This window comes from Notothenia rossii (assembly GCF_949606895.1).
Source record: "Notothenia rossii genome assembly, chromosome: 1".
NCBI lineage: Eukaryota > Metazoa > Chordata > Actinopteri > Perciformes > Nototheniidae > Notothenia > Notothenia rossii.
The window spans coordinates 44,203,360-44,221,372 of NC_136912.1; the positions used below are offsets into that span (position 1 = coordinate 44,203,360).

Genomic DNA, 18,013 nt, shown 5'->3' on the forward strand with positions numbered 1-18,013 from the left:
CTCCTCCGGCGCTGTTATATCCTCTGCTGGCTCCTCCCCGCCAGCCGGCTCACCTCGTCTCCAATGTCCGTTATTGCATTTAAACAGAGGATAGGTTCTTTTCACATTCAATATATGCTTAACACGCCGTTTCTCCTCATATTCTCTTTCATCACTTTTCATTTAACACATTCTAAACGCTGTAATCAATACTCTAAACAATACTTCTCGGCTCGTTTGGTTTCCGGTCATTCCGGATGTTGTCACATGCTACTCTCGTCTGTAAACAATAATGTATTCAAATAAACTGTACTTTCATTTAATATTCAACATGGTAGTATCTCGACATCTATCGTTGTAGTGTTAAATCAGTAGGTTTCGGTTTTCACCACACCACGTCATTTCGCTTCTCAATTCACCTCTTTAGGAATTCGTATATTAGCCACATGCTAAATGCTAACCGTAGATGAAGGATTTTCAGAATAAAAGCTTAACTGCTTGTGCACAAGAATTTCTGGTTTTTCAGTATAAAAGAGCGTTTAAACTGACGGTATGTTTAAGCTACATTATACCATCAAAACATTGATTTTAATTTCTAACAGTCCCTCCTTACACACCTAAAAGGTGTGTATAATACTGAAATCAATGAGTTCTTCATCTGAACTTTGCATATATATCTCATATTAACAAACATACAATTAAATGGAATGGTTTTACAGCCGGCTTTACAAAAATACAAAATAAATTCTTGTCTGTGTTCAAACATAAAAGTTTTCCCTTGTGCATAACTTCTAGTGTTTACATTCAATATCATTCTTCAAAATAGCAGCAATGGCTTGGTATCAGAACATTTCTTCGTCCCTCCTTTCACAGAAACCGTTCTCATACCACGCTCAGTGTTAAGGCACTTGTTTTTACAAAGTGAAAAGAAACAAACCATTTTAAAATAGCAATGATTTTTACAACATGAGATCCACCATATTAGAATAGTATAAAGTAATAAAGAATAAAATAAAATATCTTGGATTGGCAAAGTAAATTGAAAAATAAAAATAAACTATCTTGGAATAGTGTAAAGTAAATTGAAATGGATTCTCATCTCCGAACATCCATATCATTTAAACTAACTCATCATTGTCATCCACATCTGTATACGGGGTGGGTCGTCTTGTTCTGCTAGCATTTGTAACTGTCTCCTCCTGAGAAATGTACCCTCCCTCCTTTCATACCATTTAAGGTATGAAAGTAATATGTTCTCTAGAAGGGGCCGTTGTACGTTCTACTCTGGGGTACGGCATTCTAGACAGTCATTTCTGGGAGAAGATTTTGGTCAGTTACAACAGTTGTAGAGTTTCATCACTTAAAAGTTCCTACTCAGTACCTTTGGGTGGTCTGTTCTAATGCAGTGATAAAGTCCCTGAAATGGTGTGAAAACTTGTGGAATATCAATAACTCATTATACTAATTTATTTTCAATTCTGGTCTACTTAAATAGCTATGCTAACCCCTTTTACAGTGTGTGGAACCTTGGGTGCCCGAGCATGTGATAATTACTCCCTCCTTTAACAAGGATTTTAAAAACAGAAGTCATTTCATTAATGGTTTGTAGTTTAATTCAGGAATTTACATTAATGGCAGATATGTTTCTCCTTTAAATAACATCTCTAAAAGTCAGGTCATCTGGTGAATGGATGACCTTTAGGAGCTGGTGGCGCTTGTCTTTTAAAACTCATACTCTGGTGCCGTGCGCTCCCTCTGAAGCTGCAAGTAAGATTTAAAACATCTGCAGGGTGGGTTGAGCGACCCCTTCTCCCTAAACGATGTTTGTTGTAACAAATATGCACCATCACAATGAGTGCTCCAAGGCCCTGCATGTATTGCTCCCAACTACATTAGTTTTAAAAAAAAATTAAACTTTGCTTTCGCTCTTTGCCCAGTGTCATTTTAAAACTCTACATCTTGGACGAAAAACAAATGTTATTTCCACCTTAATCTTCCCTCTTGAGGTAATAACCATGCTACAATGGAGAAATCAATACTCTAGATTGGAATACCATCTTTGGCTTGGTACTAGCTCTACCTTTAACATTTTCCATACAAATAAAGATTTGTCTGCTTTTATAGAGTGGTTACTAAAACCATCCCTTTAAACTGTAGGTCTATACTGTAACAAATTAAATCTTCCCCAAATTCACACATGAATAAAAAACTCTTAAAGAATAATTTGTTCATATGATGAAAAGATTGAATAATATGTTCTACCCTCAGTGTGTTTTTAGGGTTATTTAATAGTTTCCTCTTTTTTCTTTATAAATTCACCAATTGATTAATTCATGGCTAATAAATCTTTTTCTTTACGTATTTCTCGTTGGTGAATAAGTGTGTTTATGTGTAAACTCACAAACTCCCGTTTTCCTTCTCTCCCCCTCTGGTTGTCAAGCCACGACCCCCTCACATTCTGCCGGACCATGCCAACTCCTCCGTTCTTTCCTCTCCTCCGTCCACCTTCTCCTCAGTCCATCTGCTCTTGGATCCTTCCGCTGTAACTCTTTTCAGTGTCCCATCTGCTTTGCTTTTCATCTCCTCCTTTACAGTCTCTACTGGTTGCTTGGAGGGCGTATTCCGCTCTCATGTCCCACACTCTGCTCTTGTGCCCAAATATTGTGGCTCAGCTTGGAACTTCATGTCCTGTGGGGGACCGATGAGAGTGTGCCTTTTTATGTCACCTGGTTTTGGTTCTGGATGCCTCAGGTGGAGATAGTTCTGGATGCAGCGTTGGAGTTGTTGGTTCAGCTCTGGTTCTCTGTCTGCTCTATGGAGGAGGAGGAGTCTTCCGTGGTGAGGTCTTTTGTCTGCTTGGACGATGGGGTCGTAGCGTTCTGACAGGTGGAGAGAGAGAGAGAGAGAGATCTCGGGACGCATTATCTATAGTTAATTCTAACACACTGAGGTAAAATAAATCCAACCTTTTCCACTCTATTTTCCTAATCTTACTATCCATCTTAGTTGTTAAATGTCATCTAAACACAATTCATGTCTACTAATAATTTTACCATATCCCTAAACATTGCCTTCACCCACTGTAACATGTTTATTCCAATTAACTCTTTCAGGAAACCATTTTCTTCTATAAATTTAAATACCTACATGTTTCAAGCACCACATATTTCACACACTATAAAAGAACGTCTCCATATTTTCTCCATCACTTTAAATCTCACTGTTATTTAGAACCGTAGTAACTTTTGTGACTGGACATATCTGCAATGTCGCCACTATCTGCTGGGGAATCTTGTTCATAGAGTTTGTACGTACAAAGCTGTACTTGTGGGTTAGTAGCCTGTGTCTAACAATCATTTTCAATAATTGTGCTCAGGTCACCGATCGGTTGTTCATAGCTTAACAGGGGGTGTTTCTGGTACGGACTAAAACATGGATCCAGTGTATTTAGAGATTCCCCTAATCTGTAAATCCCCATCACTTACATATCCCAATCACTTAAACCCATCTCATCATTTGATACAAGAACTGCATATAAGGGGGTGAATCATCTTGATTATAACCGCCTCTTGTTTGGGACCGAGTATTTCTAACTCCTCCTCTTGTTGCTCAGCTGATCTTTTGGCTCTGGGGATAAGTGAAAGTCTCTGAAACACAGCTGGAGTCTTGTTAGTGATGTGGGCATTCTATGAGTGAACTAATGGATCCATGTCTTACATAATATTGTACTCCCCTTCCAACCAGAAAGGTGCCAAGTGTAATGAGCACAATCAACAATGCTATTCTGACTCTTATCCCTAGGGGACCCCACAATTGGTTTGGCTTTGTTCTTTTCATCATCTCTATTTTATCCCTGGTTGTGTCCGTTACAGAATTTAAATAATGAGTACAAAAATAACATAACAAATTGGACTCTTTTTACAGATGTAAAACAAAAAATAGGTTTTCACATTAATGTACAATCTATAAAAATCTATAGACAATTTGTCTTTTGAGCTGTTTCTATCTTTATCTTATTTCTATTTATTGTTTTGTTCCAGCTCTGCCAAATCAGTCCTAACTCCCAATAATGTTCTGGAAGTTGCCAGTGAAGGGTGACAATGTGTGAGGTGGTGTCAATTTGCTCCTTTTTCTTTACCTTTAAACCGGAGCGCGTTTGAAGTTCGTTACAACTTTTCACGCTTCCGTCCACCGGGGATCAGCCCACTGTCTTTTGTGAACTTTCACCCTCACCCAATCACCTGGCCGAACAGGAGTCTCTTCTGATGTCTCGTCTGGTATCTCTGTAGTTTTCCTAGCCTGCTGTGTAGACAAAACTTGCATAATATTACTCAGAGTTCTGACATATTCATCCACTTCTATTTGTCTAATATCTAAAACTGGACCACTCCCTCCCTGGAGAAGGCCCGAGCTTCGGCATACCTCTTGTTGACTACATGTTATTATTTATTAACTACGTCACTGAAATCAACATATCTGTATAATCATGACACTCCCTCCTTTGAGCATAAAATGCTCAATTAATATTGCAATGATTACCCTATTCTGAACAGGACATGTAAAACCCATAACGTTGCATTAAATAAATATAACTTCTCCGTGTACCCACAAGGGGTACAAAAATATCGTATGATTTATGGTTTTCTGATGGTATAAATGCATATTCACAAAAAAAAAAATCAGCAATTAGCACTTCTAATAGTTTACTTGTTTCAATAATGGCTTTTGTAATGGTATTATGCATCATCGTTGCTGCGAAAAACAATACCCCTGGTGTCGCTAATGCGTCTCAATAATTCTAGGATTAGAGGATTGGTTGACACTGCTGAACTAACATATGATAAAATAATATTTCTCCAAACTGGAGGGAAAATATGAACTATTCTCTCAGAGAGTGACCTGCATGAAGGGCTGGTGCCCCTCACTCAAATGAGATATTGCCTTACGCACAACACTATAAATCAGTAAAGTTACTCAAGAATAAATAAATAAAGACTGATTCTTGAAACTGTTGTAAAAACCCTACAACTTCTTCATCCAAGCTCTCAATCAGTGTTATGTTATTTAATCTGCAGCTCACGCCTTAAAACAGATACTTCAGACCGATTATAAAATTGTGTTTATGAGAAAAATGTAATCTGACTCCATAAATCAAATAATTGTTTGATTAAAAACTGCACTTCTGGCTAACAATAAATGAAGTTCCCCTTTAAACACAGCCCCGGTCTTCTGATGGGGTCCATCTATGTACTGGCTGGAAAATGTTGGGCCAGTCTCCGTCGCTCCGTCACTGTTCTCCCGCTAACAGTCACTCTCTAGTTCAGCTGGGTTCTTGTTGACTTCTTCACTGGTTTGAGACAAGCGACCCTATCGGACACCTCCCTTTGTAGCCAGACTTCACCACCACAGAATCGAGTTTCGGACAGCTTCACGTCAGGTGTATCGCCGCCCCTTGCATATTTTGGGTGGAAGCCCGTCTTCTTGACCTCACTAGTTGTGTGGACACAATAGTTTTCTGTGTGGGGGAACAACATCACTCGTAATGTATTTTCCTTCTCATAATTACAAAAATAGTCTGCTAAATGTTCTACTCTGCTACTTCTAATCTGTGGATGCTCTGTGTAAATGCAATATTCTACTCACTATCTTTTCAATAACATTCATCCTCTCCCTCCTGTGGTGACATATGTGGCTCTATGTAGCTGGATTTCAAAATACTCTAGTGCTGAAGATGCATCACCTGATGGTCTGGTCCTCTAAGCTTCCTCATTGTTGTGGTTGATACCAGGCTGTCTGCGGCATTTGGTTCATGTTTGGAAATTCTGTACGTCTTTGACATCTCTGGGTTGCTTGGTATTTCATATCATGGTAAATGAGATGTTGTCTCCATTCTTCAATGGGTATAGCGTCTAATGCCACCACATCTCCCAGGCTTGCCTGCACTGATTGGGGAAGGGCGTTAATGACCGCGTTCTTCCACAGCATTACGACAGACGGTGAAACGTCATGTCGTTCTCCAGTGGAGTCCTCCCACACTCCTTCACATCTCTTCAGGAAGGCATACATGTCTTCCCCCGGTTCTTTTCTCAGGCTGTTGAGGGCATGTAAACTCCGTGTTGTTGGGTAGATGTGACGAATAGCAGCCCAATAATTCGACCTGATGTAGTTGAATGGAGTGTCATCTGGGTCATTTGTGCAATTGGCCTCGGAATCTATTGCTCTCACTTCAAGTCGTCTTTCAATCCGTCCGAGCAGGGCCCTCATGTCTCCCAAGCACAGGTGGTCCTGGGCTGTGTATCTCTTCAGATCATTCACCCACTTCTGACCTCCTTTCGTGAGTGGAGGTAGCTTTGACACTAATGCTTCCATGTCCCTGTGAGTCCATGATTTGTATTGAAATCCTCCTCTTCCAGCCGCTATCAATGGCATGGAGGTATATGCACCGGTTCTTCGTTCTTCTTGTTCTCTCCGTTGTCTATCTGCCATCATGTCCTGGAATCTTACATCTTCTTGTCGTCTTTCCGCCAGAAGTTGTTGGTTTTTATCTTCCTCCCTTTGTCTTTCTGCAACAATGTCATTATGGGCTTCAACTGACTTTCGTCTCTCTTCAATAATGTCATTATGGGCTTCAACTGCCTTTCGTCTCTCTTCCATTCCTCTGTTGAGTTCCTTTTCCATTATTCTGCCGAGTTCTTCCACATGTAAGCTGTTTGTCAATCCTTGGCTGGCATCTTCCAGATGGAATACCAGACTTGCAACCATAGCTTTTCTTTTTTCAGCTCTGTTCATAGCAATGTTTACAGGTCCATACCAAGAGGGTTCTCCGGCTTTGATCCATGCGTTTTCCTGTTCTAGATATTCAGCATTCTCATGTTCAACTACAGCTTTTCTATGGGCTTCCGTTGGTCCAGGTTGATCATCTGCTGGAATCAATCCTCTCGTTTGCCACTGTTCTAACAGTTTCTCCATTTGGTTCCATGTCCTCTGTCTTTTACTTGAAACTGTTAAAGCATCGGATCTGATTTTTACCCTTTCCTTGATATCTGCAGTTGAGCCTGGCCCTGCGTCTAGTCTCAACTTAGTTTGTTTTGGTGACATGTTCTCTAATTATTTATGAACTTATCAAAGATGAAGCACTAATCTTCTGACTAGCACCTTCGTTGCTGTTCGTCCGAACTTTAACTTTTTTTTTTTTTCTTGCTCAAGGTTTTATTATTTTTATAGATTTTTTTTTTTTTAAGTTTAAGGTAAAATATTAATAAAGTTAATTAATATATAAAAAATATGCAAAATTAAAATATGAAATGTTAAAATAAAGTTGTACCGTGTATGGTTTTGACTTTGAAATATGAATTTGATTCAAATTCACAATGTTATGGTGTTTCCGCTATTTGGGTAATAATTCTGTACTACCACCAGAGTGCGCTATTTTAAATTCCAGCTTAATCCACTAGGGAATAGCTGTTTCAAAACTGACTCGTTTATAACAAGGAGAAACTTAGTTTCCTCAAAAATATCTTTAAAATAGGAAGAACATTACACTATGGTTAAACAACACAGCACATAACCACCAAAACACATTTGCAAAGAAGAATATTCACAAAACCGCCAATACACATTTACCAGCAGAAGTACTTCCAATAGTTCTAACTCTAACAAGAAGTATGATGTTCTTTAGAAGATGGAATGCCTAGCCTCAGTGTGTTAAAGCAAACAGAGTACTTCAATTAGCATTTCATGAAATGGCGACTGCCGTGTGGCTCACCGTGAACATGAGGTCAAGACAAGATGGCAACTGGTTTTCCAACCTTTGACCTGAAGAACAAAGGGATTTGAGAAAACACCTGGAGTTGAAATTGGTGAGGTGATATTTTGTCTAGTAAATTCAACACACAACACTGTAGTTTAAAATAACATTTCTATTTAGTTTACAATGATAAATGGGCCTCATACCCTTACGTCATAGCCCTCTACCCATGTACGTAAATGTTTTGACTTTAAGAGCCAGTATGGTCATCTCTTCTGTTTAAACACGCTATTTATGGGACAAATAGGACGCTATCCAAACACAATCAGAAGAATATCGTCTATCTAACGCACGAATGTCGCACTTCCTGCCGTAATCCACAACGCAATGTCTTGAAAAACAGAAATAAAGTAACCACTGAAAGCTTCAAACTCCTCAGGCCTTTTCCTTGAAAAAGGACTTTTTTAAAACAGCCTCACACTGTTGTTACACAAAACACTCACTCCAATAACCTTAGCTTCAAACTTTGGCTGTGTCTTTGCCTCAAGCAGTCCCGACTGCTTAATGGCCTAAAACCATTCACGTAAAACGTAAAACGCAACAAAAGACACATATAGTGTTTGGCCTCTAGCCGACATGTAATAACAGACAAACGAATAGCATGCAGGGTTAAATAGAAAAAAAGAAATTGAACTCACCCTGCCTGTAACAAAGCAACGCCACGTTGGATACCAATGTTTATCAATTTAGGCTTGTTTTAACTTAAATTGCACAGCTATTTTCAGGATCCGCTGGCCGCCGTCAAACACACAGAACTAACATTGTCCTACATTAACTATTGAAGAATTCGATATAACAGGTTTCTCCTTACCTAGTTGATTTGAGCTCTCTGTGTGTTGAACGGATGCCAGCGGGTCCAGCAAGCAGCCTGCTGTAGTCTCTCCCGGTTTTGCGAGATCCCGGCTAGCTCGCCAATTGTTAAATATGTTCTTTATTCTCGCGTCCAGGAGAGAAGCTTTAAAATGAGACTAAATGGAGTCTCTGAAAAGATTAAAATGGGATACTTTAATTAAAAAAGGCGCGGTAGTGTTACAGACAGAATATTGTTCCGGCAGAAAACAGCTGTGATCTGGCTCTCCTGAGCAAGAAGAGAAGAGCCTGGATCTCTCCTCCGGCGCTGTTATATATCCTCTGCTGGCTCCTCCCCGCCAGCCGGCTCACCTCGTCTCCAATGTCCGTTATTGCATTTAAACAGAGGATAGGTTCTTTTCACATTCAATATATGCTTAACACGCCGTTTCTCCTCATATTCTCTTTCATCACTTTTCATTTAACACATTCTAAACGCTGTAATCAATACTCTAAACAATACTTCTCGGCTCGTTTGGTTTCCGGTCATTCCGGATGTTGTCACATGCTACTCTCGTCTGTAAACAATAATGTATTCAAATAAACTGTACTTTCATTTAATATTCAACATGGTAGTATCTCGACATCTATCGTTGTAGTGTTAAATCAGTAGGTTTCGGTTTTCACCACACCACGTCATTTCGCTTCTCAATTCACCTCTTTAGGAATTCGTATATTAGCCACATCCTAAATGCTAACCGTAGATGAAGGATTTTCAGAATAAAAGCTTAACTGCTTGTGCACAAGAATTTCTGGTTTTTCAGTATAAAAGAGCGTTTAAACTGACGGTATGTTTAAGCTACATTATACCATCAAAACATTGATTTTAATTTCTAACACAATGCAATAGACATGATTATTGTTTGGATGTTGATGCAAATGTTCATTATGTTTCTGTGTTAGTAGTGAATACGTGCAGAGAACGTAAAAACACAAACTTGAGTGAAGTCACGGTGTGTGTAGGGTTGCCACCTTTCAGAAATAGAAATAAGGAACACCCCTCACGCCGCGCGGGTGTCCGAAACTCCTGAAATGCATAGAAATATATCTATTTTTTATATGAACCAAAATGCTTTGATTTAAATAATTGACATGATTTCACATACCATAATAGCCTCTGGGCCCTGGGGTCACTTGGTGGTCAGTAAGGAAGGGGTAGTCAAGAAAGCATTTACTGTAGTCATACTTAGTTTAAAGTGCTTTATTAGCAATGAACTTGTAAACTTGTATGTTTAAATACATACTGTGCATAGGCTGAACTAGCCTGAACCTGAGAACAGCACCTAAATTAAATAAGCTACAATAGAATGTGCTTTAAGTGTAACATTTGAACCTGAGCATAGCCATAGTAAATTAAACAAAGCCTGCCTGCATAGGGCACGTTAACTGAAACAGAACAGCACCTAAATTAAATAAGCTACAATAGAATGTGCTTTAAGTGTAACATTTGGGAACAATTAAACTTAAGGCAGAAAACAATGAAATGAAACACACTTGTAAACTTGTTACGGGTGATTAGACTGACCTAGGCTGAACTTGAGCATATGCTAGTCTGTATTATATGCATATAAAGTGCTGTAACAGCTGTAACAAAGCCTGCCTGAGGACTCTTTTACGAATCATCTTAAAATGAAACACTTTTGTGAACCTGTTATGATTATCTGATTGAACAAAATGACAAATGAAAAGATTGATAACATCACTCCCTGAGCCAAGTCTGAACCTGGCCGCATACCCTCTGCTTCATAACTGGGAGCCACCAGTGGAGTCAAGATACGCCTAAAGAAAGTGCATAACATAAAACTAATAAACAGATAAAAAATAAAGTGCATAGCTTCCCTCAACTCCTTTATGTCCTTTTTTTTTTGTTAGAACAGGTTTAAACAGTCCCCTCTCTTCCTCACTTCTTCTTCCAGGAGTACTTCTTGTTACTTCTTGCAGCACTGAGCAGCTCCTTGTCTTTCAGAGCTGTGGTGTGGAACTCTGGACAGGTCTGCTCAAAGTTCAGAGTAATGAGGAGCTCACTCCTGATGAGCTCCACTGAGCACCTGCTCCTGCAGTCACTCCACTTGTTGGTCATTCTGGAGAAGATCCTTTCCACGTATCCAGTGGATGCTGGGATGCTCAGGATGTGTCTCATGATGGAGAGCATGTTGGGCACATCCACTTCTTTAAACACAGCCATCCACCTCGCAGCCACACCCTTGGACTTCCATGCTTCAGAATATTCTTCTCTGAGCCTCCTCAGGATTGTATTGGCTGTGGTGCACTCATCGTAAAGCTCATTCATCTTCAATTTATTGATGAGGTTGAGTTTGGTAGCCACCTTCTCAATTTGATTAAAGGTCAGGTTGCCATGTTGGAGTAAGAGAGGCTGCAGTGAGAAGAGCCAGTTCTCTTCGGAGAAGTCGAACCATTTCTCAACATATGAAATGGCTGTATTGAGGAATGCAGTGAATTCGGCCCTTGCCATGTGTGCGTCATGAGGGAGGAGGCGCTGCAGCTTTTGCCTTGTTAGGTACCCATAGAACTGGTCGTCTCGTCTCTGTATGAGCTTTTGCCTGAATTCATCCATGATGGAATACAACTCAACACAGGTGGTTCTATTGCTCTCCAGGCTCTTTACTACTTCCTCAAAGAGGGAGAGTATATTGTTGCAGAAAAGAAGGTAAATCTCCACAATGTCTTCATCTTCCACAGTTGAGTCTCTGTTGAGCTTTAACAAAGCTTGCACTTGCTTGGGACACTCGTCTCCTAGACTGATGAAGTACGACTTCAGTGCAGTCCAGGTCTGCATCAGCCGATGGATGGCTGGATTGAGGGAGAGCCACCTGGTTGTCACATGTCGTAGGATCTCTTGGAATTCAACGTCACAAAACTCACAAAATTCTTTGAGTGACTCTCTTCTTTTTGCTGAAATGGAGAAGTGGCCATAGACCTTCAGCACAACATTCTCCACATCTACAGTAAGCTTGTCAAGGGCGTGCTTCACTGTGTTGTGCACTATGTGGGCATGGCAGTTTCCTCGCAGCAGATCGTTTTGTTTTCTCTTCAGGTTGGTGAAAACAGAGTTGTGAATACCATAATTGACATTTGTGTTGTCAGCACTGAATGCAGTCACTTGATCCATTGACAAGCCAAATTTCTCAAGGGATTGTTCCAGGAGAGCTACAATCCCAGCAGCTGACTCATCTGGATTCTCTATGAAGTCCAGCATTTTGTTGGTGACACCAGACTCTGGAGTGAAGTACTGGACAGCAAGGGGAAACATCTTCCTGTTCCCTTTATTGGAAGCATCGGTCTGTATGGAGAATGGGAGGGGTGGTGATGTTAAGATCTTGAGAACATCACCCACTGCCTTCGGGGCCAGGACGTCTTTCACCAGTGCCTCTTGCTTTGTTCTCCCCAAAGTCATCTTCTTCACCATTTTGGAATCAGATAGAGTCTTTTGATTGAGCTTGTGTCCACAGTCAGCACTGTTGTAGCTGAGGTTATGTTTTACTGTGTGGTATACCTGTGTCACCTCAGCTGCAGTAATCTAGAGGGGGGAATGGGATGATGTCAGATTATTACTTTCATATTGTTGTCACTATTTATTTTATTTATCAATCAATCAATCAATCAATCGTATTTATTCACAGTAGGCCTATTTATTCACAGTATTTATTTGCTGTTAATCTATTAGGAATAATTTCAAATGAGCAGCATTAGCATAACAACATAAGAGTTCTGATTCTGAATCAGAGATGTTCTTTATGGTTACATTTCATTCTATATTGATAATATTAAATACACGTTTATTTAATAGACTTTAAAATCATATCGGTATGATATGGGACCAGGGGTGGGTAGAGTCTCTACCCACCCCTGGTCCCATATCATACCGAATCAATCTCAGGAGATGTTTCAGCTATGAAGAACTGTGACACTGGTGCTTGGCTCCTTTGTGTTCTGATATTTCTTGAGTGGAGATCCCCGGCTGCGTGCTGTTTGACATCAGACAGCCCACCGTGCGACACTGAAAATGTTCTGCGACATGCTTTGCAATTTGCCTTGTAGTCATCTTCAGGGACCCTATCAAGCCACTGGTTTGCCTCTTCCCATTCTCGTCTGTATTTCTGTTGTCGGTGTTTCCTCTTTTGAGGATGAGGTGGCGTATCTGAAGACATCTTGCATTTGTTTTTAAAAATCACGCCGCGACAGAGCGGCGTAATGACGTAACGTAGCGAGCGTAACGACGACAGGCAGCGCAAAGGGGCCGGGCCGGGCCGGGCTGACAGGCAGACAGACAGGATTTGGCACAGAGGCAGAGCAGAGAGGAGAGTCCGCGGAAGGTCTTGCGCACCTCCCGCCAACATATTTTGCTGTTTTTAATATTTCCTGTCCTTTATTTTGTTCATTATTGTTAGTTCAGTGTTCACGTGTGTGTGTGACAGACGTGCATGGGACAGATTGTGAAAATACGGGACAAACTGCGTTCCGTATTGGTTCAATACGGAACGCAACATTTAATTCCCAATTACGTAACAAATACGTATTTCAAGGAACGGGTGGCAAGTCTAGGTGTGTGTATGTGGCGAACTGTGATAATAAGATACATATTTTTGCTCTTTGCAGAACAAAATAAAAGACTTTCAAATTAAATGTGTAGTGGAGGGCTACTTCACTCTGTACCACGCTACATTACTGTCCCATAGTTTTTGCCATTGTTGCTTGATCACCACTTTTGTAAAAGATTTGACTTCTGCTCTACTGATGGGATCATAATATCAATCTGGTTTACTTTCAAACCACATTTTGCCAGTTGATCCACTACTTAATTCCCTCTAATACCCACATGCGCTGGAACCCACACAAATTGAACAACAATTCCCAGATGAACTAACCTAAACATGATGTGTAAAATTTCATATAAAATATCCTGACGACATTCTGAAGAGAAGTTGTCTATACTCTCCAGTGCTGCACTGGAGTCAGAGCAAATGACCACTCGCATTGGCTGTATTTCCTCTACCCACTGAAGTGCTAGAGAGATAGCCATCATCTCTACTGTATATACTGCAATGTGATCACTTGTACGCTTTCCCACTTTGACTTTTAATTCAGGAACATAAAATGCACAACTAGTTAGACCATTTTCTGGATTTTTGGATCCATCAGTAAATATTTGTATAAAGTGCCCATATTGTTCATGTAGAACAGTGTTCACATAAGCCTGTACATTGATTTTGTTTTTTAATGAATGTAACCGTTTCAATAATGACAAATCTACTATAGGTTGAGGTAGCAATCATGGTGGAACAGCTGATAACAACACCGTCGGACTAATATTCCATTCTTTAACTTTGAATTCCTTACATATTTCCGAAACACAAACACAAAAACTTTCTTTTTAAATTTTGTTACTTTCCCAACTTGTTTGTACCGTTTGTTTAGTAGGGTGAGTATCTTTATGGCCCTGTAGATTTGCCCAGTAATTAACAATTAACTGTTTTCTCCTCAAAGAAATTGGTATTTCTCCGACCTCTTCCTGAAGTGCCGACACTGGTGTAGATCTTACTGCCCCACAGCATATCCTCAGTGCTTGTGCCTGGACTCTATCTAATTTTTGAAGAGAAGAATATGCAGCTGAACCATACACTATTAGTTAGGGATGCACCGAATATTCGGCCGCCGAAAATTATCGGCCAAAAATGGTTAAAAAGGTCCTTTCGGCTTTTGGCCGAAAGGGTTCTAGCACCGAAAAAATAACACCGAATGTCAGAGAACAGGGTTACGTTGGTAAACTAAAGTGTTGTTGTGATGACGTAATCAAAACGCGGCGACAAGCACGGCGCGCAACCATGCTCGCGGCTGGCTCACAGCCAACATGTCTGCCGCTTGGAGATATTTAAAAATATCAGAGAAAGAGGCGCGGATTGCGATTTGTAAAACGTGTTCAGCTGACATTTCTCGAGGGGGTGTAACTGCAAAGACTTTCACCACTTCGGGATTACTCCACCACTTGAAATCAAAACACCCGGACAAATATGCGGAGTAAGATCAAATCACAAGCACTGACAGCGAGAGACTGTTCAGCGCTGCCACTCATGTGCTTGATGAGAAGAGGAACAGACTTATGGCTGATAAAGCAGAGAAGCTACTGTTCATTAAAAATAACTTCCCACTTTTCCTTAATAAGTAGACAAGGCTGGCTTATCATAAGCTTATCTAGTTCTACATGTCTACTCTATACCCACTTTCCTGAACAATTTTCATTGTGAGTTATAATTCACCATCTCAGGTTATCATTAGGGGGAAATGACAGCAGCACAGTGTTCAATATATTGTACTTTCGGTATCTAAATGATACAATGTTGTTTACATTGCTCATGAGGACAGACCACCTTATTTGCAGATTCTTGAAATTGTAATTTAATTTGTAATTGATTGTGGATTTTGTATCCAGTTTTCACTTTATGTATCTTTATACAATGTTTACTACTTTGCTTTTGAGGACAGACAGCCTTATTTACAGATTCTTGAAATTCAATTGTAATTTCATTTGTAAATAGTTACATTCATGTGGATTTATCCAGTTTGCACATTTGTATGCATGCACTTATAGGTGCATTTGTTGTTGTTGAAGGCCTGGCTGTTACAGTCTTTATTTACAATATGTTGTTGTAGGCCTACTGGCCTAGATGTTTATGCAGTTTTAAAGCACCTTGGCTTTGTTCTGAATGCACTTTGTTGTAGTTATCCTACAGAGAAAAGAAAATGCACTTGACTTGGAATTAATGTACTGTATACATTCAAAAGTGCTGAATAAATGTTTTATGGACCCATATTAGTGATTATTATTTAAGTTAAGTTTTGCCATAATCATTTATTTTTCCATAATCAGGCAGCTGAACAACATTGGTAAAAAATGTATACATTACAGTGTTTCCCCTATATGTTTTCAGCAGCGGCGCTGCGCCGCTGCTGAAATATGCGCGCCGCTGCTAGGGGGCGCAAGCCCCCAAGCAGATAAAAAAAAAAAAAAATTTTTTTTTTTTTTTATTAAAATAATTATAAGTGCTGCCCCCTAGCGCTCGCGGCAACTTCGAGCCACCGATACGCGGGAAAGCTGTCATTTTCAGAGCTGAAGGAAAACTGCCTGACAAGACAGACAACAGCAAGTTGAAGCAGACATAACTTTATTTGGACACAATCACCTCAAGAAGAAGGTCATAACGCCATAAATGTAAGTTATTATAATTTAAAATGTTGTTACATTTAGATTAAGTAAATTAATACTTTGATAAAAGCCTACAGTTAAGAATGAATTACATCTAGCTAACTTAGCTAGTTTGTAAGGGATAATGTGCAGCGACGCGGTCATTATGGGGAAAAGAACACCCGACAGGCTGATCAGGATCCCGACGCGAAGCGGAGGGATCTAGATCTGCATGAAGGGTGGCAGAACCCAAGATATTCAAGTCACTGGGGCAGTGGAACGAAGTGGAGACATTTGGCACATTCATTACTAGGTGCCATGCTCTTTTGACACCTGATATTAAACTAAAAAATTGCCTGATGAAAGTGATGTAAATGAACAACAAAAATAAAATAAGTTACATATGTGTTATTGGCTATGGTAGTTTATTGGTATGTTCAATTATTTGATTATTAAAATGTAAAACGATCTTTTTCATATGGGTGTTTAGAGTTAGAACTAGTCTCTAGTCATTGTGTGCTCAAAGTGCACCAGATTGAAGCATTTTATATTAAAATGTAAAAACAAATCTTCCCGGGGGGGCATACCCCCGGACCCCCCTAGAGGATGTGATGTCCAACCACCAATTATGTTCATACAATACTGAATACATTTGAAGCCTTTAATGATGTATGTGTCTTTCTTGTGCTGGCAGACAAATAGAAACATAATGGCGGGAAGCACTTCGCACGCGCACACACTTAAAATGTCCACGCGCGCCGCGCTCACATTTTGCTGGGCCCGCGTGCCTTAGCACCGCTGCTATAACTCCATCCTAGGGGAAACACTGCATTATATATATATATATATATATATATATATATATATTTCTATTAATCATTTTCGGCCTTTCGGCATTCGGTTTTCGGCCAACTGTTTCCTATTTTCGGTATCGGTTTCGGCCAAGAATTTCCCATTCGGTGCACCCCTACTATTAGTCCATATTCTATGGCTGATCTTATTAAGGCTGTGTATACGTTCCTCAAAGCAGCTTTATCAGCCCCCCACTTAGTGCCTGCCAAGCACCTCATAACATTTAAAACCCTTTTACATTTATCTACTACTTTATAAATGTGAGTACTCCATGTGACTCTCTCGTCCAGCCATATTCCCAGAAATTTAAATGTCTTCACTTTCTTTAGATCTTGTCCATAAAGTTTTAACCTAACCTCCTCACCTATCCTTTTCCTCGTAAAAAATAAAGTTTCAGTTTTTTCCACCGACAATCTAAACCCCCATGTCAGAGACCAGCTTTCAATTTCCGTAATGGCTTCCTGAATCTTAGCTACAATATATTTTACATTTCTGCCCCTTTTCCAAATAGCTCCATCATCTGCAAAAAGTGACTTACCAATATCAGATCCTACTTGTATATATATCATTGATCATGATAGAAAATAAAAGAGGACTGATGACACTCCCCTGCGGGGGTCCATTTTCAACTTCATGCCTTCGAGAATATGAATTGCCAACTCGGACTCTGATGGCACGGCCAAACAAAAAATCCATAATCCAATTATATACATTACCTCCCAGACCCATAATGTCCAGTTTTATTAATAATCCTTCCTTTCACATCATATCGTAAGCTTTTTCCACATCAAAGGATACAGCTACAACACACTCCTTATTCGCTTGGCCTTTCCTGACTTCAGACTCCAGGCACAGCAGTGGATCTAAAGTACTCCGCCCTCTTCTAAACCCACTCTGATAAGGAGTCATTAGTTCATTTTTCTCAATGTAGTATGTGAGCCTTTCTGTTATCATTCTTTCCATAACTTTACACAAGTGCGATGTCAGAGCTATAGGTCTATAACTGCCTGGACTGGTTGGATCTTTCCCAGGTTTTCTAATAGGAATAATGACATACTCTTTCCATATTATTGGCAGCTTCCCTTTCTCCCAGATCTTATTGTACATCTCCAGCAGCTTTCCTAATGCAAAATCACTTAATTTGGCAACATTATATAACATACATTATCTTTCCCAGGAGCAGTCATTTTACACTTGCTCTGTACAATGCTCTTCTCAACTCTTGAATAGAAAAAGGTATATTTACAACACTCTGCGACGAATGTCTTTCTTCATATACATTAGGATGTTTATCTAACACTTCCTGCCTCCTGATCTTACCTTCT

The 18,013-nt window shown here is 39.9% G+C and overlaps 1 protein-coding gene across 1 annotated transcript; it reads right to left on the bottom strand.

The window, feature by feature from the left end:
* Positions 1–9,821: 9,821 nt before the first annotated feature.
* Positions 9,822–13,310, bottom strand: LOC307020557 (uncharacterized protein). Its single transcript, XM_079652014.1, has 2 exons — positions 12,520–13,310; positions 9,822–12,173 (listed from the first exon to the last, which is right to left on the bottom strand). Exons 1-2 carry the CDS (start codon positions 12,991–12,993, stop codon positions 10,536–10,538), a joined length of 2,112 nt encoding a protein of 703 aa, XP_079508140.1. The 5' UTR covers positions 12,994–13,310; the 3' UTR covers positions 9,822–10,535.
* Between the last annotated feature and the right edge of the window lie 4,703 nt (positions 13,311–18,013).

Coding starts and splice junctions, on each gene's coding strand:
- LOC307020557 (XM_079652014.1), bottom strand. CDS start 12,993: ATGTTGGCGGGAGGTGCGCAAGACCTTCCGCGGACTCTCCTCTCTGCT. Junction 12,174..12,519: donor CATCTCCTGAGATTGATTCG/GTATGATATGGG, acceptor TCCCCCCTCTAG/ATTACTGCAGCTGAGGTGAC.